At 32.4% G+C, this 27,482-nt stretch overlaps 1 protein-coding gene across 2 annotated transcripts in view; it reads left to right on the forward strand.

Moving 5' to 3' along the window:
* The window catches only part of LOC140437146 (adenylate cyclase type 2-like), a 559,227-nt gene that overhangs the window by 385,711 nt on the left and 146,034 nt on the right, over positions 1–27,482 (forward strand). Inside the window, exons 10-11 of one of the 2 annotated variants that reach the window (XM_072526486.1) lie at positions 4,137–4,154; positions 21,060–21,118. In XM_072526486.1, the coding sequence (XP_072382587.1) occupies positions 4,137–4,154; positions 21,060–21,118 (77 nt within the window). The remainder of the gene's footprint in view (positions 1–4,136; positions 4,155–21,059; positions 21,119–27,482) is intronic. The other variant, XM_072526487.1, reaches the window with a different exon arrangement.

Genomic DNA, 27,482 nt, shown 5'->3' on the forward strand with positions numbered 1-27,482 from the left:
CAAATGTCGCCGAGACCACGAGCTTCAATTTCAGGTACCAAATAGTCCGTTATCATGGCACGATAACGGTCTCCATTCACAGTAACATTCTGGCCGGCCTCTGTTTTAAAGAAATATGGATTAACGATCCATAGTTGTTAGAGCTACTGCCTCAAAATTAAAATAGCTATGATGATTGCCAACCTCCGTAGCGGAGATGGTACCTGAAGAAGAAGGACCAACGATTCCACCAGCCCATAACCCACACCAAACAGTTGATTTTTCAGGATGTAATGGCTACTCTTAAACCTCTTTGGGTTGTTCTTCACCCCAAATACGGACATTTTGTTTATTAACCTACCCATTAAGCCAAAAATGGGCCTCATCTGAAAACAAATTTTTTCTCGAAAACAGTGGATCTTCTAAAAGCTTATCAAGAACCCATCGACTGAAACGGTGACGACTCGGAAGGTCGGTCGGCTTCACTCTTGCACTAATTGAATTTTGTATGCTTTTAAACCAAGATCCTTACGTAAAATACGCCAAGTTGTTGAGAACGGATTCCTCACTATTTTCGAGTACACGGTCCGTTACCGCCGCTATATTTTCTTCAGTACGGGCGGAATGTGGTCTATTTGGTCGCGTGTTATTCAATAATGAAAACTGGGTTTGAAACTTACTAATCGTAAAGCGAATTGTACGTTCGATAGGCCGATTATGTGGACCATAAATTGCTCTAAGCGCACGAAATACATTCCTCACAGAACTCCGATTTTCAAAATACAACTTAATAATTTCTAGACGCTGTGTCGGGCTAAGTCTTTCATCATGAAATGTCAAACAATACTGAACAAAAGCGAAATGTCAGTTTGACAGTATTCATGCACGATCTCCAATCAAATCCCGAGCAAAAAAGTACCTCTAAATGAATCGCCCTTTATAAACAAATAAAATTAATAACGAGTAAACAAATTTCTATTCCTTAAACCGGGATATTTAAATGTCAGTTACGCGCTCGATGGTAAAAATTCGATATCTTTTGGTGCAAGTGGCCTATCGTCAAATCAGGATGCATTTTAAAGGTAAAGAGTGCAGCTTTTCCATGCAGTTTCCGTATTTTGCTGAGAATAAACTCAGTTTTTATAAAGGTGTTAAATAAATAAACGTGGCGAGACTTTTGCCATTTTTTACAATTCTCGTGAGAACAATAAAATTGATCACTTCCATTGACCATTTGTAGTAAAATTTCCGTAAATTAATCTTCAAAACTTATAACACGAAATTTCAATTTTAAGTTGTGGCAACGAATATGAGGCATTTGAGATATAAATAAAAACGCAGAATTTAATGTTTTACATTAAAAACGATCGCACGTCACGGGAAATGCCTTCAAAAAGACGGTTTGGGTGTAGTTTATAGCAGAAGTATGGTTCTTTTGAAAAACGTACTAGTGTAACTGAAAAAAAAAGTTTTAAACATTTTAGATCATTTGTTATGTAAAAGTTTAAATTCAGCGTTTTTTAAGCATATTTTAAATGCCTCACATTTGTTGTCAAAACCCAAAACTAAAATTTCATGCTGTAAGTTTTAAAGGTTAGGCTCTAAAAATGGAAACTTTATAGTGGCCAGTCAATAAAGGTATGGATTGTATTGATCTCATGAGAATCATAAAAAATAGCAAAAATCGCGCCACGTTTATTAATTTAACACCTTTATAAAATATGAGTTTTTTGCGACAAAACACAAAAATTGTTTACGAAAGCTGAACTCTTTACCTTTAAAACGCATCTTGATTTTTGTCGATAGGACACTTAAATAGAAAGATATCGAATTGTTACCGTCGAGCTGATACAAATTTTATTGAACATTGATTTCACACGCGTCACACGTTCAAAATCGACGGTCGCTTTAAGTGTTGTTTGTGAGAGAACGGTTCATTTTACACTAAAAGTGCTGCTGATAAACATTTTTGTTTGAAATTATCTCAGGTTCATTTTTTATTTAAAACATTTTTTTCTACGGCGTACAGAATATTGGTACATTGATTGTTTTGCGTTTTTACCCCCCTACGAGGTGGTTTTAGCGCGAAGCCCAGGGGTAAAGATGGTAAACTTTTTTGCATCTTTTTTGAGGTCTCAAAATTATTATTCTCGGCAAAATTCAACTTGTTCGTATGATATTTAGAGGTTCAGTGGCATTTTCATCTCTGACGACTGGAGTATAACCGGTATTCTAATAAGTTCGAGTGTAGTACGTAAAATTCTTCGTATGGTACAGTTAGTACGAGTATGTAACTTACTTTACTATAATTTAAAGTTTTAGTAGATAAAAATTCGTATAAATAGATTATATACCTTTTTCAATAAAAAAATAGTGGTTTATAACTGTTATACCGTTATTATAGATATTATTTTAATTATAATATTAATTTTTAGTTTTCAAGCTGGTAGGTTTTCCTTTAATTTGAGATAACATAAAGTTATTTTAGTCAAAACTCAATCGAGTTACAGCTGAAAAATCGTCTAAATGTAATATTTTTGCACTAATTTTACAATATCTCCGGTTTAAAGTATTATATCAATGTTTATCAAACATCCTTTAGTAGATTTTTATTAAGGAAACAAACTGGATTTTGCAAAAATTATTTATATTTGTTAGTTTACGAATTATAATAATCTAAACAAATAAATTGTTTATAACAAATTCTTGTCACTTTCGACGAAAAAGCAAGTTTGAAATTCGAATTCAGCTGGTCAAAATACATAAGAATGCACTCTGAAACTCCGTGGACTTTGATCGGCCACGAAACAGCCCTGGCCGATATAATATACATATATTTTTATCACAAAACTTTTTTTTTTATTAACGCATCAACCACGCAGGGTCATTAGCGTAGAGAAAACTTTAAACAGCACTTTAGTCGTTTATTGTACTATAATTGTAATATGAAGTTTACACACGACACACTATGTCGAATGGTGTCGTTCGACTCGGTCAACCGACACTGTCGAACAAGTATGGACATGTCCCCCGGTTTTGTTGAACCATGTCGGGTCGAATCGAACGCAATCCGAATCAAGTCGGTACGGATCAAAGGAAGTCGAGCGACATGTGTGGACGTGTTGAAACGTGTCGGTCAACTTTTTCAGTAAATATTTAGGCTGTTTATTTGTGTTTATATCAAAATTATTCCATTTAGCTGTTTATTTGTGTTTATCAAAATTATTCTATTTAAAATAATTTTATTTTTAAAACATTTTTATAAACACGTATTTATAAATGGAGTTTAATGATGAACAAACCATTTCATTTATAGAAATGTATAGAGAACGTGATTATTTGTGGGATCAAACTAACTCCCTATACAAAAATCGGAATAAAAGACATGATGGTCTTATGGAAACTGCGGTTTCTTTTGCAATTAAAAAATCTGATGTTGAAAAAAAAAATTAAAAATTTGCAAAGCCAGTTTTCCAGGGAAAGAAAGAAGGAAAAGTGTACCACTGGGATGGGGGCAGACGAAAAGTACATTAGCAAATGGTTTGCATACAAAAGTATGATGTTCTTGGCTGATAAGAACAAACCAAGAAATACTCAGGATAATAAACTCTTTTGTACTATACTTTTCCTGCCTCGTACAAGGCTGAGCCTTACCCAAAATCGCCTTGGGCGACGACGACAGCGTTGTTGTTGACTTTCTGCAACTGCAATGATAATTGCAGCAGCCGCAACTGCAGCATCTTCAGAGTCACGGCTTAATGATATTTAATCGTGTGAATACTAGATTAATCAATATGCTCAAATTTTTCCCTTTTTTAATTTGCATATTTAAAAAAGTCTAATGAAATAAAAAAAAATTATTTAAGTAAAATATAGTTTTTATTGTCCCGCTTTAAATAAATAATAAAAACTTAGCTATAATAAATATTTTGTTTATCTAATATATAAATAAACCAAAACAGATCGTACACACGGCTCTACATAGACGAAAATCATATAACGTAGTTTAATGAATAAATTACCCTTATTTACCTTCGGTTAAGGCACAAGAATGAGCTCACAAATTACGAAAATTATAAGAAAATATTTGTTTTAATGGCTTTTTCCTTGCCATCTCCACCTTAATGAAAATTTTCATCAAATATTTTTGTTTACAGTCGACGTCGTATCTTCAGGTTAGTCTCCTAAATAAAATTGCGAAATACACGTTTTTATACTAACATTAGCGTATGCCTTTTGTTTTGTGTTCTTACTTTTATGTTGCTTAGACCAGTCAACGCTAAACTTGTTTTTGTTTATTAATAATATGTTGGGTCCTCTTCCAAGGACTCGGACATATATGCTTTGTTTTAAGTAGAATTAAGGGTTTTGCAATTAATCATATTAGGGATAATACACACCACTAGTAATCGTTGTGATATATAATCCAGACTAGAAATTAAAAAATGATCGATTTTCGCGAAGATTTATCAGATATCTGACAGCTTTGAACCATAGGGGAGCCCTATTTTTTAAAAAGAAAGACAAAGTTATTCTATTTGCATTTTGTTAAGCAAAAAAAATCACTTTTTTATGGCTCATTTAAAGATACTTTTTGCATAAATATTTTTTTTACATTTCTTTATGGTTTTATATTCAGCAATCTATTGTTCTTTATTAAATAACTGTAGAAGCTTACCACTTATTGTTGCTTTTTTGATAATATTTAACAACAATTAACGAAAACTTGTTAACTTACAAAGCGATTTGTTTGAAATTTTGCTTTATCATCATGGTATAACGTTAAAAGTTATTAACATTGATTCAATAGCGAAATAAACAGGTTTTTACAATTATCTTGGCAAACTATTGATGGATTTGGACTTGTAGAAATTCAAATTACCTATTTCTTCATAACACTAACAATTTCTTAATATTAAAATTGCCCCTAATATAAAAAAAAATGCTAGAGGTAAAAAAGTACATTTTCGGACTTTGGCTTTTGTTTACAAAAAAAATAGGGCTGATTTGACAGTATATCGATACGTATTTTTCATTTATTATTATAACCCTATGACTTAAAGCTATCAAATATCTTTAATATATGAGACCTATTTTTGCAAAACAACCAATCCCCACCCTGGCAAAATTGCCGTAAATCGTAATTTTTTACGTACTAATTTACGTAAATTAGTTTTTTGTCGCTAGTTTCTTGGTTGTTATTAAAATACTCTTATAATTAAAGAAAAATATTTGGAAATTTTCTATTTTGCAACTAACAAGTAGATACTTGCTATTTTGAAATGAACAGACCAGGAGATTGGTTATTTTGTAGTAAAAACACAAATGTTTAATAACAGTACTTAATACATTAAAATAATTATTAATACTAAAATTATATACTCTAAGACTTCTTCGTCGTTGTCATTATCGAGTGGTTCGCAATAAACGTCGTCTTCTTCAGGGACGCTTGAAACATTTTCGTAATGTAGGACTTTTTGGAATAAGCCATATTCCTGACTGCTATTTCATTTGGATTGATGTTAATAGTCGATCTTTCTTTTTTAATATACTTCTAAACAAACCGATGCTTGAGTTCTAGCTTTCGTCCCCTTTAACCAATACATTATTTTGTTTTCTTGATCTTGCCAAAAGTTCTTTTTATTTTCGATATCTGAAAGTGCCAACCCTGCAGTGCTTTGAATGTAGACAACGCTTGGGTTTTCCAATCGTAGAACTTGAAATCCATATTGGGGCGCTGCAAAGTTGTACTTTTAGATATTATGTTAAAATAGTCCTCAGGTGTCTGAATAACTTGCATTTTTTTAAGTTTTTTCTCGATCGTCCCAAACACCCTGTCCGACGGCAAGAATGAATGCCCTCGAACGGATTACACTATTTCAATATATTTTATGTTTTTTGGAGCTTGTATCAGCCAGTGACTTGCCATGGATAACATTATTTGGTTCTTATTCTGGCCTCCAACATCCGTCACACATTAATCTTCTTCTTCTTCTTAAAGTGCCTATCCGTTCCGGATGTTGGCGATCATCACGGCTATCTTTACTTTATTTATTGCAGCGCGGAACAGTTCAGTGGTAGTCGTGTTATACCACTTTCGTAAATTTTGAAGCCAGGAAATGCGTCTTCTTCCCGGTCCTCTCTTACCATTTACTTTCCCTTGGAGAATCAGCTGGAGAAGGCCGTAACGTTCTGGATTTCTCATTACATGTCCTAGATATTCCAACTTTTTAGTTTTGACGGTCATGAGAATTTCACATTCTTTCCCCATTCTACGCAGGACCTCCACATTAGTAACTCTGTCAACCCAGGATATACGTAAGATGCGCCTATAACACCACATTTCGAAAGCTTCGAGCCGATTCATAGATGCAACAGTCAGTGTCCATGCTTCCATTCCGTAGAGCAGAACTGTGATCATTAATCTTACGACACTGATATCTTTTAAATCAGTATTAGATAGCCTGTGATACATTGCCGAATCCACTTGATTAGAGCCCTTGCCATATTCATTCCCTGACCATACATAGCTAAAACAATTTTCCTTCGTTAATGGGGCTTTAGAATGTCCCACTACAATTATCAAGTTATGTACATATATCTTGAGAACTTATTGAGAACTTATTAACAGAGAGAAGAGAAAGGTTTAAACAGACAAATGAACAAGTGGAAGTAGAAGGAAGAATCGAAATATCAATAGAACAAGTGAATGAAGCAGTTAAGGGAATGAAATTAAAAAAATCTCCAGGCCCAGGCGGAATAAATCCAGAGTTGATTAGGTATGGATCATCAAAACTGTTTGAGATGATCCGAAAATTATTCGAAAGATGCTTAAACGGAGAAGAAGTTCCAGAAGAATGGAGACAATCGTATATCTCTCCAATACACAAGAAAGGCACAAAGATGGATCCTAAAAACTATAGAGGGATCGCAGTGATTGCTACTATAGGCCGACTATACTCAAAAGTACTACGAAACCTGATAGAAAATGATATTAAAGACAAACAACCCGAAGAACAAGCGGGATTTAGGGCCGGACGCTCCACTATGGATAATATCTTCACATTAAAAATTGCAATGGAAAAACGAGTGCAGAGAAATAGAGAAACTCATATAGCTTTAATAGATTTGGAAAAAGCATATGACAGTGTACCGATCTCCCAACTATGGATAGAAATGGGTAACTTGAAAATAAACCCAATTCTTATTAACGCCACTCAAAAATATTACGAACAAAACTTTGCAAGAATTAAAATGGGACAAGAAATCACCTCTCCTTTTCAAACAACAAAAGGACTAAGACAAGGCTGCTGTCAGTCTTTCACCTTATTTAAAATCTATTTGGACAGATCCTTAGTGAAATGGGTAAAAAAATGTAGAAACATGGGAATAACGGTGGAAGAAAACAAGCTATATACACTTTTCTTTGCGGATGACCAGGTAGTAATTGCCGAAGACAGCTACGATCTTAGCTATACGGTAAGAAAACTGCAAGAAGAATATGAGGTGGCAGGTCTAAACATGAATATGACAAAATGTGAATATCTTTCAGTGGGAACAGATGAAATATGTGACCTAGTCTTGGAAGACGACAAAATCAAAGGCGTGCAATTCTGCAAATATTTGGGGGTCATTTTCAACAAGAAGGGAAATAGCGCAGATGAAATCAGGGAAAGAATAAACAAGGGCAGAGCAGCGACCCGTGCCTTAAACTCTCTTCTCTGGCAAAAAACAATTCGACGAGAAACCAAAAAACACATTTACGGTAGTATAGTCCAAAGTATTACACTTTACGGTTCGGAAGTATGGGACGTCACCAAAGCTAATAGAAACAAACTTATGACGACAGAAATGGATTATCTGAGACGAAGCTGCGGCAGATCGAAACTGGAGAGAGTTAGAAACGAACAAATAAGAAACGAAATGAAAATGGAGAGAAATATCAATGATGACATAGAAAGAAAACAATTAATCTGGTTCGGACATGTTAAAAGAATGCCAGAGTACAGATGGCCTAGGAGAGTACTGGAATGGATCCCTCCTGAAAGAAGAAAGAGAGGACGACCACGGAGAAGTTGGCGCAACGATATTGATGAAGCAATGGCGGTAAGAGACTTAGAAGAGGCAACTGCATATGACAGAAAAAGATGGAAATTGGGGGCGGAGAAGCGGCGACAGCCGTAATAAATCCGTTATTATATATGTACATATATCTGTCTACTGTAGTACGCTGCTTGATCCGGGACTTTATGCAGCGGAAGGTTTTTTTTGCAAGTCGAAGGATAAAGTCAATAATTCAGGCTTAGATTTCTTCAATAATGCAACAAATGCTTTCGATCTAAGTTTGTGAATTCTTTTGGGGACCATGAGGGATTGCTTCACCGCTAGTGTCGTTTCATTTGAGATTTTTTAGTAAGTGAAAGGCATGTCGAACACATGTCCGTGTGTGGCGCCTTAAATAAAATGTTGAATTTTTTATTAAAAATCATTCTAAAGTATCCTTTTTACCTGTGTGTCTGGTTTGGCGTGAGCATTATAAATTTTCCAAAGTTTATTAATACTCAGATCACCTGATGCATACTTGCGCTCACTTTGACCCTACGGTAATGAGACTCCACACATTTTATACATTTAATACATTTGACCACGCTTCTCAGTTTCTCCTTATAGAAATGCGTTCGTTTGTCTCCTGTTTTATTCTCGCATGGAAGATTACTTTCCCCTCTAAAATTATTTAATATAGTTCGTAGTCGGCCTCTTGTGACCCTTAAGGCATTAGTGAAAGTCTTTTGGCAAATGGATAACTTGCCATCTCGACCTTTTATGAAACACTTGCATGTAGTCGTCTTATTACAGTATTATTCCAGTTTTTGGGCGACGTCTGTGAACAGGATTTAACTCAGGATACAGGAACAGGATAAAAATTGCAGTATAAAGGTGTCTTGTTTTACTTTCTCTTTATTTTTATGAAAAGTTTTATAAAATGCCATCACATCCGCCATATTAAGTTTTGTGCACTGGTAGGCTCTCCCGTCGGGCTTGCATGTTGGCATTTTAGGCGCCTTGGTTTCCCCATACCCAAAAATAAATTAAATTCATATTCTATTTTAGATATCTAGTAATTATATGTAAGTCAGTTTTTGAATATAAAAAACAATTAAAATTATACATGTTTCCTGCATTTTAAGAAAACTGCCAAGCATGTTACACTAACGACAGATGAGATTTTTTCTTCTTTGTAGATCTAAAAATATACTAACCTCAGCGGTTTCCTTACATTTCTCGCCCATTTCTCTGGCTGTGCGACTCTTTTTCTACACTTTGTAGGCGTTAATACTTCTGGTGTTGTCTCCATTTATTACTGAATTGCAAAAACTTTAGAGAAAAATGTTTCTTTTCTCAGCTTTGACACTAGTATGACCGCCATCTTAAATATCGCCGACCACGTGATACAATCTATCGCCCTGATTGGTGCAGATGGATATTGGTTGTTTTGAAATCTACACGACCTTGTAGAATGGTTGTTTTTAAACAATAACCAATTTTCTCCATTTAATTTCAATGGGAGTTTGGTAGTATGTTACGAAATTTATGCATAACTGGATGCGTCTTTTTACAACGCATCCAGTGGTGTATTCAGGTCAGATTGTCCAAAAAGTGGAGATTGGTTGTTTTGCAAGTAGAGGTCTCATATTCTTTCACATATTTCGTTTTATATTCAGTGGTAATACACAACGTAGAAACCACTTATGGAATAAAAACGTTTGTGTCATTATTTTAAAGAATTCTAGAAAAACTCAGAGATCGGTTAACTTTTAAATATAAATGTGCGCTTTCTAAACATGAATTTAAATGTACAAGATGATTCATGCAAGTCTAGAATCCTCCATAATCTTTATTTTTAATGAAACACCCTGTATATTTTTATATTTTTAAAAGCTTATCAATTTGATCACAACGAACTAGGTATATTATCTATGATCTATTATGAATAATACAGGGTGAAATTTTTAAATTATACAGTGTGGATAACATTTATTAAATAAACTTTTATCCAATAAAAAATTATAAAAAACGATGGGACCAGTAAACTTTTAAATTTAAATTAGCAGTAATATATAGGTAGAATTATCAGAACTATCAAAAGAAATATGTGTAGTATATCAGAGAGACAATTGATTCAAAGAATCATTGCAAAATAAATACTTATTGGGAAAAACAAACTGAAAAAATTCAGATTAAATACCAAAGAAAATTATATGGTACTTCTTATAGTCCTCCAAAACCAAAACAAGAACAGATATATCAAAACGTTCAGATTAAGTTTAATTATGGTCCTTTTTTCTTATATACTGTCTATCCGATACTTGTCTCCATTATCTCAAATCCAATCTCATTACTCTTGATTTGTCCCCAATGCTTTTTCTGTTATTTTTCTTATAATTCTCATTGTATATGTTTCTTCATGTTGTGCTAGTTCTTATTTCTGCGGTGTACGTTATTTGCTCTACTTACCTGTACCATAAGAGCTCCTTTTGTTGCTTCATCCATTATTGTGCCTTCTATTCCCATTCGCTTCCTCATTTCTCTTCACTTCTTATTTTTTTCCTTCTCTATTGTGTTACATTTTTATTCCAGATAATTCCGTTAAGGCATCTTATAGTTTTCTTGGCTTTTAATTTCTTCTAAACAATACAAATTCTTTTCATAAAATTCTTCTTTATTTTTGATACTGACATCCCCGCTGGAGGCGTACAAAAAAATATAACTGGGTTATGGTAATTTTTAACTATAGGATAATAACTTGCTCCTCAACTTCTTGCTAGCTTTTTGTAAATTATAAATTCTTTACACTTCGTTGTGCTCCAAGCTTAGAGTACCAGAGTTTTCTGTTTGAAGGAGCAGAATATATAGATCTAGCCGAAATGTTTTAATATTTAGACACCGTAGACCAGACTTTCAGCCCCACTCGTCTGCTGCATAACGTTCATCTATTTTGGGCCATACACCCAGTGATTACGCGACATGGATATGAGAGTAGCATTTACTGGAACAGCTCAACTGTATTTCAAGAACCCCCGAAACTTTCTGAAACATTGGACATTTCTCTTTGTTGTTGAAGTATGAAGTTCAACACGTCATTGATTTGGAGGTCCAATATCAGCATCACAACCACCAATACATAATAATATTTCAGAAGATAAAATAACTTTTCGGGAATTCACAAAGGTATTTAACAACGTAGGTAAGATGCTATACATAATTATATGTTTAATGCGAATAAGTTTTAATACCTAATATATAAATAAAATTCGCCTTTGGTATAAGTTTTTATCAGAATATAATTAATAATAAGGTGTGGGAATTTAAACGTGTCTAAAAAAGTTAGTAGTTACATGTTTAAAAATAAATGTAATTATAAGATAACTAACACTTAAAATTATAGCACCGATTGACTGGTCTAAACAAGCTTTGGGCTTCTGCAACGTTTTTAAACAAATTTTGCCGTGTACATGTCACATACATTCAACTTACAGCGTGCTTTAACCTCGACAGCTTCACATTAAAGTGTGCGTTTGTGTGTGTGTGTACTTTATAAGACTAACCTTTTGACCGAAAATTCCTTTGTGGCACTTTTCTGTGATAAATGTTTCCTTAAAGAATTGTATAATAAATACTGACATCGAAAACATCACAGTTATAATGGTTAAACTTACACGTTATTTTTAAATGTAGATTTAGCACATATATGGGTTATAAAAATTAAATTTTTAACCTAAAGGTAACTTTTTATTATTGTTTATGTAAATAGGTGTAAATACTTGTAAAGTAAAAATCCAAAATAGCTTCTCTAAAGAAGTCAGTACAAATAGAGGAATGAGACAGGGGAATGCGCTGGCGTGCCTCGTTTTAATACTGTCCTTGAAAAAGTTATAGAAGATGTACAACTAAACAACCGAGACACAATTTTTAATCAATTTACCCAAATACTAGCACATGCAGATGACGTCGACTGTGTCGCACATACGAACTGTGCACACGAGATGTGCACTGCACTTGCCAACGCGGCAGGAGAGATAGGTCTGGGCATTAACGAAAATAAAACTGAGCTCATAGTATCAAGGAGAGGTCAAGTTGTTCAACAATTCTCTTATCTTGGAAGCGTGGTAAAAAGCATTTTCAAGTAGGTTTGGTGTCAAATATTAGTCCTAAAATCTTTATTCTGCATAAGATAGGTAGACAAGTGCCATTTATAGTTATTTTAGGATATATGTATAGCTCTAGTTGTCCTGCTAGAGTTATCATTCCTGTCATGTGCCATAATTTTTTTCCAAGTATTTTTTCCTGAACTATTTTTTGCTCTTTTTTATTATGTACCTAGATTTGGCGCTCAGTTTTTTTAAGTTGATCAGATTTTCTTTAGTTCTGTCCCTCCGGTATTTGTTTAATGCAACCTTACTTTGTTGTATGGTAAAAGAGTATCTTTCATTCCACTAAGGTGTTGATTAGCGAGATGAAGAAATTACAGTTTGTCCTATATACTTTATCAGTGTAGATTATTTAATTGTTTAATGCAGCAACACTTTTATTTTAATATTCCAAAAACTGAAGCTGAGTTAGTTTGCTTTCTGTATATAACAGAAAGCCTTCCCTGTCGAACTGTTTTTTTAGTTTTTTTAGATATTAGAATAAGGAAATGTTTACGTTCATAAAGATAGTCGACTAGTTCTATGTGAAAGTAGGAAGTATTCTTGGATGGCATAAGCTTAAATCTATTGAGGAGAATACTTCGGTAGTAATAATAAAATGAGTTTTGAAATGATTATTCATTATGTAAGTGTCGATATATAATATTCAATACATTCCCGAAAGTTTTTTCAGAACCACACATTATGTTGTGGCCAATGAAATCTCCAACGAAAAGGAAAGGTATATGGAAGTTCCACCACTAGCTCTAAAATAGTCGGTTCTCAAAAAATGGTATAGACTACAATCCCATGTGACATTTTTAAGGGGTCATTTGATCCAACATGAATCACATATAAATCAGTACTACTATATGTAATAACAACTTTAGAAACTATGCCGTCAATTTTTATCGGTACAGGTGACTACACAGGTAATGTAAACTTACCACCCAAGGGGGGTCATTTTGGTTAAACATATTTGTAGGGCATTTATAACTTAGGTTTGTAATACAAAAATCTGCGACCTAATGCCGTACAAAAATATTGGTAGTAGGAGCAGGCACACTCTTTGATTTTCGGAATATTTGGACCCCATTTTCGGCAATTTGATACAGTACGACATTCATACACAAAGTTTCGGATCGTTATTAAGATTACTTTCTTTTGCAGTGCCATACATATCGGCTGGTAAAGGGGTGACAAATCTAGGGCGCAATCTTTGATTTTAACCTTCATTCGTTGAGGTCCTTGGAAAATGTACGGCATCAATTCCAAATGATTCCTTGATGAAAATATGACAAAAAACTATCAAACTAATTTATTCTTCTTAGCCTTCTTTTGTCCATTTTTGGACATAGGCCTCTCCTAACCACTTTCGTAGATCTCTATCCTGAGCACCAAACTTTTGTTCAATTCAACACCAATTTGTTCTTTTGACTATGCTTAGCTATATCTTTTTGGCTATTCTTTTGATGTCATCCACCCATCTCATCTGTGGTCTTTCTCTTGGTCGTCTACCGTTGTAAGGTATTTAATGTTGTATTGTAGCGTTCCAACGTTGGTCTTTTTATCTAGCAGTTCATTTGAGTTTGGCAATTTTTGTTGTGATATCTTCAACTTATGTTTTTGATCTTACCCAATCGTTCTTCTTTTTATCCGATAGTCTTATACCTAACATTGCTCTTTTCATTGTCCTTTCTTTTGTGACTAGTTTATTCATATTTGCCTTGGTTAGGGTACAGGTTTGACATCCATATGTCATGATAGGATGGATGCAATGGAATACTTTGCTTCTCAAGTATTGAGTTATTTTGCGGTTTTTCAGGATCCAACCGAGTTTCCAAATCCTGCCCATGGCAGTCTTGCTCTTCTAGTGATTTCCGCACTTTTTGGTTTTCTTTGTTAAGTTTCAGAATTTGGCCTAGGTAGATATATTCCTGGACTTGTTCTATCTCACTGACATTTATAGTTATACGTCTGGGATCGTCTGTGTTCATTGTTTTTGTTTTTGTCATATTCAGTTTAAGGCCGACGTATCGTTAGCTGTATGTTCCTTTATCATAATTTCTAATTCTTCGAATGTGCTCGCTATAATCACGGTGTCGTCAGCGAATCTGAGGTGGTTTAACTTGTTGTCATTAACGTTGATGCCATATGTTGACCAATTTCTAGTTTTGAAGACGTCTCCTAGGGCTAGATTAAAAAGCTTTCTTCTTCTTCTTCAAGTGCCATCTCCGCGGCGGAGGTCGGCAATCATCATAGCTATTCGGACTTTTGAGACGGCTGCTCTGAAAAGTTCATTTGATGTACATCCATACCACTCTCTCAGGTTGCGCAGCCATGACATTCTACGCCTCCCTATGCTTCTCTTTCCTTGGATCTTTCCCTGCATAATTAGTTGGAGCAAGGTGTATTTCTCTCCACGTGTAATATGTCCGAGATATTCTAATTTTCTTGTTTTTATTGAATTTAAAAAGCTTTGGAGATATAAATTAACCTTGTCTAACTGCTCTCTTAATGGGGATGGGATTTTTATTTAAGTCTAGTTGACTATTATAGTTGAGTTTTCATATATACATATATATATATATATATATATATATATATATATATATATATATATATATATATATATATATATATATATATATATATATTATGTATTAGTTGCCCATATCTCAAATATATTCTACAATTATTAATAGCTTGTTCTATATCCCACATCCAGTTACTATCAAATGCCTTTTCATAGTCTATGAAGGCAAGAAATACGGGTAGTTGGTACAAACTAATTCATAGCCGGTTATAATAAATGGTACAAATGAAAAATTTGAAAAAAAAAAGAACAAAAAAGATAAGGTCCACGAAACATAGATATGCCGGTTTGTTGTATTCTAATGATTTCTCTTGCACTTGCCTCATTATAAATATAGCGTCGATGCATGATCTTGCCGACCTAAAACCTTGTTGTTCTTCTGTTAGTGTTATTATTACATTTAGTTTATTTGTTATCACTTTGGTTGTTAACTTTAGTGTGGTTTAATAAATTAATTCCTCTGTAATTTTCCGGGTGCGATTTGTCTCCCTTTTTGAAAAGAGGTATTGAAAAGGATGCTTGATCTCCATTCTTAAGAAATTCTGTTTTGTTCTATTATTTTTTGGATTAGTTTTAATAGTTGTTTGATCAGATCTGGTCCTCCGTATTTTAGGAGTTCCTTCGGTATTCTGTCCTCTCCAGGTGATTTTTTATTTTTTATTTCCTTAATGCTTACTTTACCTCTTCCTCCTCAATATTTATTTCTTCGTTTGTCGTCACCTCTGGTGTTGGTGGTTCATTATTGTCACCTTTATCAAATAGAAATCGAAAGTCTACTCATGTTTTCTTTTTGGATGTGTTTAGTTCTTATTAGTTCGTTCATCCTTTTCTCTGTCCTCTGATCATTCTCCATATTTCTTTTTGTTTTTTGTAGAAGACGTGTTCCATCTGTTTTCCCTTTGAAACTCTGCCAGTGTTCCCTTTGTATTTGTCTAACTAAAGTATACGTTTCATATCTTATCATATATCATATCGTATACGTTATCTTCAGTTTCTCTTTAAACCATGGTATTTTCTTTTTTGATATGTTAGTGTTCATTACTTTTCTCTCTCCAAGTAATTCTGTTGCTCCTTTAATTATGTTATTTTTTCTCAGTTTCCTAGACTTAATTGTTTTCTAATATTTTATTCCCAGCGATCTTCTCTGATATTCTTTTTCTGTATAAGTATTCTGTGGATTCCGTATTTAGTCCTTCGACTTTGATTTTTGATTGTGTTGCCATTGCTCTCTTGAGTACTAAGTATTTCGGGATGATTTTTATTGTACATAAATGTAAATTTCTGTTAGTTATAACATAATCGATTATAGATCTTTATCCAGGGGTGTTATTAAATGTATATTTATGTTGTTCTTTGTAGTCAACAAGTTTTTGTTGATAATATGTTATGCTACTTAATTTAAATCAGTGAGTTTTACATATTAACTCCGAGAATTATTGATTGTCAATGCTCCTGATACCAATATACAAATATGTTTTGGCCAAAACACCCCACCTCCCTTGAGTGGTAAGTTTACCTTAGGAATGTAGTTACCTGTAACGATAAAAATTTTCGGCATAGTTTCTAAAGTTGTTATTACATATTGATTGTAGTAGTATTCTATGGGCTTGTAGTCTAGTATTCTACAAAAGCCTTAGAAGTTTATTGCGATGAGATTTGAAATAATTCGTTTCTTGTAAACAGACTATGTTGGCAGTAACATTAAGGATTTTTATTATTTAATCAGTAAATAAATGCGCAAAATTATTGTTGTAATATATTTTTGGAATTACATTTCGATAACCCGTTAGGTGAAACGCCACATGACCAATTTGCTGTTAAAAAAAATACAGCAAGTTTTATTTTCTGCATTTTATATATTTCAATAAATTTTAAAGTTTGGTATTTTTAATTCCCTCTAATTACTCGTATTTATAAATATTTAACGTTGAATGATAAAATATTATAGAGAGTCCAGAAAATTATATTCCATTTTATTTATTCTATTTCAGTATTTTAAAAAATGTCAATACCACTATATCCACTTACATAAAGAGAGTCATTAAATTCAAAGCAGATATCGATAAAAAAATATGTTAAATATATAGTAAAATTTGTTGCGAGACCAACAATATCTCTATAAAAGAGTAAAATAAAGGTTATAAAATATGAAAATGAATACAAAATCATGTATGTTTAAAAAAATAAATCATTGTGAAAGTTTTATTACGGAAATCACATTATGAATATTTTTTTTTTTATTTTGATTTGTGTGTCCCGACTGTTGGGGTAAATCGCTTGTTTGATAACTCGCTTGCGTAAAACTGATACACTAGTAGACTTTATTGTTATTAAAAGAAACTTACAAAAATCTCATTACACAAAATTATTTTTAAACTCAAATTAAATCTGTTTCTAACTTCATTGTCTTCTTTTTTCATCTGCTGTCACTTCACAACTAAAGGTGTGGACAACTGCACCCACTCTCACCGCCAACTGCACTTATTGTTTTAATTCTCCGTAACACCAACTACCCTAGTCGAAGACTGCCTTACATTTTCTTCTACAATTTTCTGTTACATTATAGTTTACGGTATCCTTTTCTTGGCAAAGTTCTTTATACAAATGGATGCTTTTTAGAAATTAAAAAGTTTTAAAAATTAGTTAAGAGTAGGTACCTAAGTATTAGTTTTTTACAGAATAATGAGATTATATTGGGATTTTTGTATATTGTAGCTCCAGTTTTGAGTTTAATAATTTTACAATATAGAAGTTTAATTCAAATACATATTAATTAATTAGCAAGAGCCGTAGATATATTGGTTTTATGTGTACTACATAAACAATCTTTTTTTTGTCGTTTCCCATTTACTGAGGATCGTGATTTCTTCCAATATTCCTAACAATTTTTCTCCATTGGTCTCTATCTTCAGCTGCTCTGAGAGCTTCGCAGAATGAGTTCCCAGCTGAATTCTTAATTTGGTCGGACCATCTAGTTGGTGATCGTCCTCTTGATCTTCCCCCCGGAACGTTTCCATAAACAATTAATCTCTCCAAACTATCGTCACCTCTGCGAACCACGTGACCGAAAAATTGCAGAATACGTTGCAGATATATTGTGGACAGCCTTTTTTGTTTATCTCGAGTTGGTTAAGAATGGAAACGTTTGACCTATGAGCTGTCCAAGGTATGCGCAGCATTCTTCTCCAGCACCACATCTCAAAGTCATCAACTTTTTGACGCTTGCGTCCTCTGCCCCCTATAAAAATATTAAGAGTACAAGGCACTCACCAGTCTTATCTTGATGTTTTGAGAGATAAATCTGTCTTTCCAAACTTTAGTTAGGCGACTTAGATACCAATACGTCTTCGAACTTCTGCTTGACATTTACCATCGTTAGGTTATACTAGACCCGAAATGGACAAAACTGTCCACTATCTGGTATTCCTGTAACATGTTAGTCAGTTGAATAGTGTAGAATCTGTCGACCACCATTATTTTTCTCTTAGCTTTAATGATTTTCAGACCAACTTTATTGCTTTCGTACTCAATTCTTCGTGGGAGATTAAACATTTCTTGCTCATTTGCTGCTATAAGTGTAGTGTCATCAGCAAATTTTAATTTGGAGATTTTTTACACGCACATTTTTTTTAATGTTGACAGTCAACGACCTTGTCAGTTGGTCTGTGTCGTTAACTGACAAGAACCACGTGTTTAAGTCGAGCAAAGAAACATGTTGCTCTTTAAGTATTAGCATTAGCATTAACATTAAGTGCAACCATTGTCATCGACCTAGGGTCGCATTATAATTTAAATTTAAATATGTAAACCATATATTGATATCTCCACTGCAATTTTAGTGTTAGCTACAAGTACCAAAAGAAGGCACTGAGAATGATCTGAGCTAAATCGAAAACGTTATGTATCTATAAATTTTGGACGACACTTTTTACAAGTTTACTTCTGTATAAGTTTTTTAAAAAATAATGATGTTATAAATTATTAAATTTACAGAATTAAGAGTATTTTTAAACATTTGCATGTTCAAAATAGTACATATATATATATATATATATATATATATATATATATATATATATATATATATATATATATATTGAGATGATTGGTGTTTAAAGAAAATAATTTATAATTTATATACTAGATAATATTAGATATGAAATGTATTTGGTTATTTTAATAAGTTATATACTAGAGAATTTAAGAAAAATTATTTATGTGAGGGCATTTTTTTAAGAAATTAGCATATAAAAAGTATTTTTTTATAATTATAATGTTGTAAATATATTTAAGTAAGCCATGTGATTAGGCAAGCAGATATACATACTCTCCAAGTGACATTTTAAGGAATGGTTGCGAATATAAAGTGGGGTTATAATAATATGTTGTTTAAAATGTGTAGTTTATTAAATTAGAATGTTAAGTTACTGATTTAAGTGTATATTCTGATCTGAAAAGCCTAAATGTCAACAAAATTCTCAATAGAAAAGAAAGGAATTCTCTAGATCACCGGAGATGGCCTTGTGTGCGAAATGGATTGTTCCAGAAAATTCAGACATGTGTTTAATGGAACAAATCGAACATGATTTCTTGCTAGATGATTCTGGAACATGAAAAAAGATATAAATACCCGGTGATTTGGATTCAAGATGTCCATTCAGTTAGTCAATCAGTTATGAGTTACAGTTACTATGGTCCAGTTTAGTATGAAAGTTAATTAGAGTTAGCATGAAATAGAAGTCAGATCAATTATAGTCAGACAGAAGGTCCAATTGTTCAATATAGTGAGTTAAATGAAGATTAAGAAACAGTATAAAGAAAATATTATTGAAGATTAAAAATTATGTAATGTATAAATGGTGATTGGATAATGCAAGAAGTATTAATTGAAAATTAAAATTATATAATATATTTGGTGATTGGATATTGGTATACTGAAAAGAAGAATAAATATAAATGCTGTTTGATGGTTTGCTTGGTGGTTTATAAATGCTTAAGAAGAAATATTTTTTAAATTGGTGGAAGCTGATAATTGGAAAAAGTAATTTCACAAAAACAAGGATAACCGAAGCAGGAAGACATTGAGTAGTGATTAGAATCTATATAGTGGAATACAGTTCATTTAGGCATTCAGTGACAGAAAGGTACAAAATTTTGTTAATATAATTTAGTTATTGTCATAACAATTTCAATTTTGAAGATAGTTTGTTTAAATTTTACATTGTCTATAGAATTTAATTAGTTTCATAAGAATTTCAATTTAAAGATAGTTTATTTTAAATTTACATTGGCTAGGTTAGATATATATGTGTGTTTTATAATAGATATAATAAAGATAATTTAAAACAGTACTTACAAACTAATTCTTTGAGAACCGCGATAAAAACCCTATATTATTAAAAACACTCATTGCTCATCATTCACAAACAATACATCATAACAATATATATATATATATATATATATATATATATATATATATATATATATGTATATATATATATATATATATATATATATATATATATATATATATGTATATATACTCCAACCCATCCAAAACATTTATATATTTTTTCCAAACGAGTCACAAGTACTTCTTTTTTCTTACTCATATATATATATATATATATATATATATATATATATATATATATATATATATACATATATTCATATACGTGAATCGTAAATGCATGTTGAAGTAAAAGGATACTTCTAGCGTCGTTAAAAGTCTCTAGTAAGAGGCTTTGAATTTGCGGTTCACCTAATTTACTATCAGAGAGAGGTCTCTGGACTTCTTGTTACTTCATATATATATATATATATATATATATATATATATATATATGCTGTCACTATTTTTCCGGGTTTGACTCCGCGTTGTAAACGCGGAGTCAAACCCGGAAAAATAGTGACAGCACATATAGCTCCCGCGGAAACCTCAAAACAAACATATATATATATATATATATATATATATATATATATATATATATATATATATATATATATATATATATATATATATATGTTTTTCACAATATAAAATTAAACGACTACTACACAAGAAAGTCTTGAAATACTAGGTATACAAAACAAATAAATATGGCCAAATATTTGAGGATATTTGAGTTTAATTTTTTTTGCATGTCATCTTCACTCAACAAGTAAAAGTAACAGAACGTTTTATTACATAAAGTTTATTTTACGCCACAAAAATTAACATTCCTATCCAAAATCCTTCTAAGATAATTAAAGAAGGGACAGTAATTGAATTTATATTTACTTTCCAGACTTTGGCAATGATCGAATCCAACCTGCTGCCGAACCGCACGACGTGTCTAGAATGCAAGTAAGTTTATGTTACTCTCATTTTAAACAGCAACCGCAGAGTCCAGAAAGAACTCGTCTGTGGAAGAAATTTATTCCAAGACTCTGGTGTCTGCGCACTTGCAACCAATTACTTTAGAATGTTTATTTCCATTTAATTATCATTACAATGCAAACATCTTTGTTTCAACATATTAATAATAAGTTTTAGTAACCCTGACATTTCTTTAAACTGCATAGAAATGGAATATTATTTAATATTTTCTTTTAATTTTATTTCATTACCGAAATATTAAAACAGTCACGATGTTGATATTATTTTACTATAACGAAGAGAGGTTTGAGTCGAAAAGATATATATATATATATATATATACATATATATATATATATATATATATATATATATATACATATATTCAATTGAATATATATATATATATATATATATATATATTTCAAATTATTTTTTCGACCGTACTGTTTTAAATATTGATTTATAGTATCAGCAATCGGTCAGGAAATAAAACACTATTTGTTCAGTCTCAATATTTCGTCACGATTTTGTGACTTCTTCAGGAGAAAACTGTAAATTTATTAGAATAATTAATGATTATATGTAAACAAAATGAATATTTTAATACTTACAGCTATTAGAATGAAAATTTATATTTTTATATTACTATCTATTACTATTACTATCTATTACTTTCCTTAGCCCCCGCACTAATATTTATAAGCCGGGACATTTTAGGCAAAGGATGCCCCTTTGCCTAAATGATGCTCTTCCTATGGAATAGATGAAAACCCATTTTGCAAAATATAATTTAAAAAAAAAAAACCTTTAACCTTTAACTATTTACGGCAGACGTTACGTATCACAGTATTACTTTAGAAAATAAAAATAAATCACAGAAAGAAAAGCTAGTTCGTGCAATCAATATCAATTCACTTCACTAACTAAGTTCTTAAGTACTTATCCATCCCGAAATAACATTTCATCTCGCGCTCGCAAGGTACAGTTCGCGACCAATCACCAATCCAAACGAAACATCGGCAAATTTAAATTTGCCGAATTTGGTAAATATATTTATATGGAAAGAATGTTTAGTTGCTCATCAACTAATATTCCGTTGATTTTTACATGTAAATCGTCAAACTTGGGATCGGCTTGTCGAAACCCCGAAACGTCTCTTTTTAAGAATTCACAGGCGGATGGATGTCTCCGATGTCGGATCATTAATTTGAAAAGTGTCTTACACAGAATGCACTTAACGCTCAGATTGGACGAATTCTTTTAAAGACCATGAATAAAATTTCGTCTGGTCGAAATCTTTTAAAACCCATGAATAAAATTTAGTCTTTATTATCTCACAGATATTTTATTTATTTCACAGAAACAAATGACATCAACTTATTACCTGCCACAATGAATTATTGAAATAGTGATTAAATTAAATATTAAAAAAAACCTATAATATCTATAAAGGTGTGGGTCGGCACTGCCGACTTTGCCGCCCCTGACCGGCCGCCACTGTGACGGGCTTCTAAATGTCGATTCGGCCAACCTTTTGACTTCATTATTTGGTTTTTCTATCCTTGACTGAGATCGGCTTCTGAGTGAAAGGTGAAGAAATCCTTGTGAAGAAATTTCAAAAACGGTTGTTGCCTGTTCTCGAAACGACACCACCAAAGAAGCTGTCATTCTTTTCTTATTTCAGTCATTTGCTTTAGCTGCAGCTTCGAAGTAAAAACGATAAGTTTCCCAGGCTGTTTAGCCATCGAATGTGAATGGTTTTAAAAATTTTGGTTTTGGTTTTTAAAACTATGGAAATGGTTTGTTCAGATTCGACAGCTACTGAAACAATATTAGATAAAGAAGCTTGGGTATTAATTTTTATTTCTAACTGAACTATTTGTCATTCTAAATTAGATTTTAAATCATTTTGCTGTTATTTTAAATCGTTTTGTTATTGTTTCATTTTTTATTTTCAAAATCGTTTTGTTTTTCTTCTAGTTTTGTTTTTCTTTTAATTTGTCTATTCTACAAGTCATTTGACTTAGCTCTTAATTAAAATCCTCGAGAAGTTGAGATAAACTATGCATGATTTCTACCTCTGCCTTTATACGCCTCTTCTATTTCTCTTCCTCTTCTTGCCTACGTTTCTCTTTATCTTCTTGCCTACGCTTCTCCTTTTCCTCTTTCTCTTTTTGTCTACTTTTTGGATTTTGCTCTTTGTCTTCTTGCCTACGTTTCTGTTCCTCTTCTTTCATTTTTAAAAACCATGCGGGGGTCCAAGCGTATCCATTTCTGTATCAAAATCTGTGGATCTTGTATTGATCATTAATAACTGCTAAATCTTTCTTTGATTCTACCGCTATCACCAATGTCATACTTCCTGAAAATTAACTTTATTTAACACCAACAATATAACAATATTTGTTTACAAATATCTCAATGACCACTATAAACAGTAAAACTTAAAATACTACTGTTACGAACTGTCAACAACATCTTTTTATATACATTTTATAACAACCTAAACTTCACTAGACAGTTCATAATTTTCTTCGTCTTCTTTTTCTTCCTTTATTGGATAATTTAGGGGGGATATTCTCAACTTGCTCTAGACTAGACAATCGAATATCGCCCATATAACACTTATTGTTTATTGAATAAACACTATGTTGAAACTTCTTCTTCTTGGGCCAAACAGTTAATATAGGAAAGACAATACAACACAGGATAAAACTTTTCTCGCTTGAGGGTAGCAACCAAGCTGAACACATACCAGAAATGCTACCAACGGCAGATATTCAGAGAAACCTGGTGTAAAAAAAGACAGGAATTTATAAGGTTATGTTATGGTAGAATATAAGAAAGGAATATGTATTATAGATTGATTTTAGCTAGATTAAAAAAAGTAATCAACAAATTTAGTCTTTGAGGATTAAGATTGGATAGGAGAGAGCAAATCTCTATAGAAGTTTGCAGTTTTGTTTTAACCAATTCTTTGTAGAAGTCAAAATTTGGAGAAACGTTTATTGGACACTCTAGGATAATATGATCCAATTTGATCACATTTACAGTATGGGTTGTCCCGAATACTTATGCGAAATAAAAAATGAACTGGAGTGGAGCAATGTCCTGTTCTCATTCTAATTACTGTGGTGATATGCCTTCTATCTTTATAAGGAAATTGATTGAACCATGGTGATTTGTTCCATTCCATCCATAAAACGACACTTTTGATCTGTTTAAATTCCATTCTTGTGCCCATATTTCATAACCATATCTTTGTTAGCAAATCTGCAACTAGTTCATAATTTTTCTATGACATATTGAATATCCTTGAAAATACTTCTTCGGTTTCGTCATGGGACTTCTTCTATATGGAATAAATCTCACGGAACTGCGGTAACATTACTATAAACAGAAAAATAACAAATCATGTAATGTTACCAAGCTATATATATATATATATATATATATATATATATATATATATATATATATATATATATATATATATATATAATATATATATATATATATATATATATATATATATAAACTCCTGGACAAAATTAACGCACCACTTTAATTAATATAAATATTTACAATATGAACACAAAATAAAACTAAGTTACATTGAAATAATAATAAACACCTACAAATAAGTTCAACATGACTTTATCATGACCTTAATTTACCTTATTGTTTCTTTAAAAATTTGTTTTTGTTGGAAATGCGTAAATAGGCTAGCATAACTCCAAATTGCAAAAAGAAAATAATCAGTAAAATAACAAAATAAAATACATCTGGGTCAACACTAATACCGTGTAGGCCCTCCTCTACTTCTTATGACTGCATGTATGAGTCGAGGCATGCAGAGAAAAGCTTGCAGAATATTCCCCCATTCTTCAATAACGGCCTCAATGAGTTGGTTGTGATTGCCAATAGGGGGTCTACGACTTCGTATCTTTTTTTTGAGATAGTCCCATAGATGCTCTATAGGATTCATGTCCGGACTGTTAGGTGGCTACTCTAATAATGGAATATCAACATCATTTTGTTAGCCAACAACCTGTCGAGCCACATGAGGACGAGCGTTATCTTGCATGAATAAAAAATTAGGTCCAATAAACGGAGCAAAAGGCATTAAATGTTCGACAATAATGTTGTCGTAGTAATAATGGGCATTCATAGACCTCGTACGTATGGAAACCAACTCCGTACGAGCTTCAAAACAAATTCCCCCCCAAAACATTTTAGAGCTACCACCAAAAGGTACTTTCACTTACTAGGAGAGATATTGCAGCTGGCAAACCTTTCTCCTCGCCTTCGCCAGACACGCTCACAACCATCTGGAGCTTTTAAACATACTCTAGTCTCATCGGAGAAAAGAACTCGTTTTCAATCATCAATGGTCCAACTTTGATGCAATCTTGCAAAATTCAATGTCTGAACCCTGTGTTCTCCGGTAAGCAAGGATTTTTTGGCCGGTTTCCTGTTGCTCAATTCTGCTTCATGTAAACGTCTTCTAACTGTTCGAGATAATATCGCGACATTTCGAACATCTGCTAGTTTCTTTTTTAGCAAATTGTTGATGACTCTCCCATCTCTGAGAGCACTTTGTCTCAAAAAACGATATTCAATTTGATTAGTGCAACGTTTTCGCCCTTGCCCTGGTCTTTGATGGTACGGCCCTGTTTCATTATATCGCCTCACCTTGCGACTGATGCTGGAATTATGTCTTCCTAACAAACCTGCAACGTATCGCATTGAATATTCTTCATCTAGGAGAGTCAATGCTCGCACTGCCTCCTCCATTGACAAATTTCTTTGGCGGTTCATTTTTTTATTTGATTTTTATGCAAATAAACTTCCAAACATACATGTGATGAAAAATATCACAATAAAAAGCTTGTTTCTCACAAGCACTTTGGTTTAATCGGCACTTTTTATGAAAATTTTAACTCACTTTTAGTCTAAAACGAACTTTAATACAAATTATTGTTAAAACAAGACTATTGTTAGCTAACATAACAACTGTCACTGTCAAACAAGGTCCATAGGCAACTTGTTGTACAGTACAGTATCAATAAATAAAGATTATTGAGAAAAATATGAGTGGTGCGTTAATTTTGTCCAGGAGTTTATATATATATATATATATATATATATATATATATATATATATATATATATATATATATATATATATATATATAAAATTAATTTAATAACTTTAATTGATGATGATGCTCCTACAGCAAAAAAACCAGAAAGAGAAGTACGAGAATTCTACCAAGAGATCAAACAGCCAATGAAGATCACAAAGAAAAACGCTGTAAACATTATTATGGGAGATTTTAATGCCAAAGTAGGTGAAGGGCGGTCCGAAAACGTAGTAGGAAACTTTGGTTTGAGCCAAAGAAATGATAGAGGAGAATTACTGATCCAATTTTGTCAAGAAGAAAATCTAATGATCGCAAACATCTGGTTTAAACAACCAAAAAGAAGATTATGTACATGGAAAGCACCTGGCGATAATCAAAACCGCATAATAAGAAACCAGATTGCTTATATATTAATTGACAAACATTATAGAAATGGAATCAGGGGAGTTAAAACATATCCCGGGGCGGACATCGGTTCCGATCACAATCCTGTTGTTGGTAAAATTTCAATTAAACTAAAGAAAATCAAATACAGAGAGAAGATAAAACCTAGCCTCGAAAAACTTAAAGATCCAATAGTGCAGGCAGAAAGAGAGAAAACATTCAATGATACACTCAAAGAAAAGTTCAATGAAGCACCCGCGGAAGCAGAAGAAACAATATAAAGTATTTGGCACACCTTCAAAACAACAATCACAACTATACAAAGAGAACAACTACAAGACAACATCAGAAAAACAAAGAATACATGGATGACAGAAGAAGTCCTAGAACTGATGGACATAAGGAGATCTTACAAAAATCACAATGAAGAAACATATAAAGAAACCCAGAAAATCATCCGAAGCAAAATCAGGAAAGCCAAAGAAGAATGGATGAGCAACAACTGTGAGGAACTCGGAGATTTACTAAAAAAGCATGACTACTTTAATGCATACAAAAAGATTAAAAAAGTCACAAATATGAAGAAAAAAATCACTACAATAACTTTAGTAGATGATAACAACCAAATAGTATCTAGTCCAGAAAATGTAGAAGATATCTGGGAAAAATACATCAAAGATCTGTTTGATGACGAGAGAACAGAACCACAAATGAATACAGTACAAGAAACAATACTTGATATATTAACATCGGAAGTTACAAAAACAATCAATACCCCAAAGCCACGAAAAGCCTCAGAATTTATTATGAAATATATT

The sequence above is a fragment of the Diabrotica undecimpunctata genome, chromosome 3 (genome assembly GCF_040954645.1).
Source record: "Diabrotica undecimpunctata isolate CICGRU chromosome 3, icDiaUnde3, whole genome shotgun sequence".
NCBI classification, from domain to species: Eukaryota; Metazoa; Arthropoda; class Insecta; order Coleoptera; family Chrysomelidae; genus Diabrotica; species Diabrotica undecimpunctata.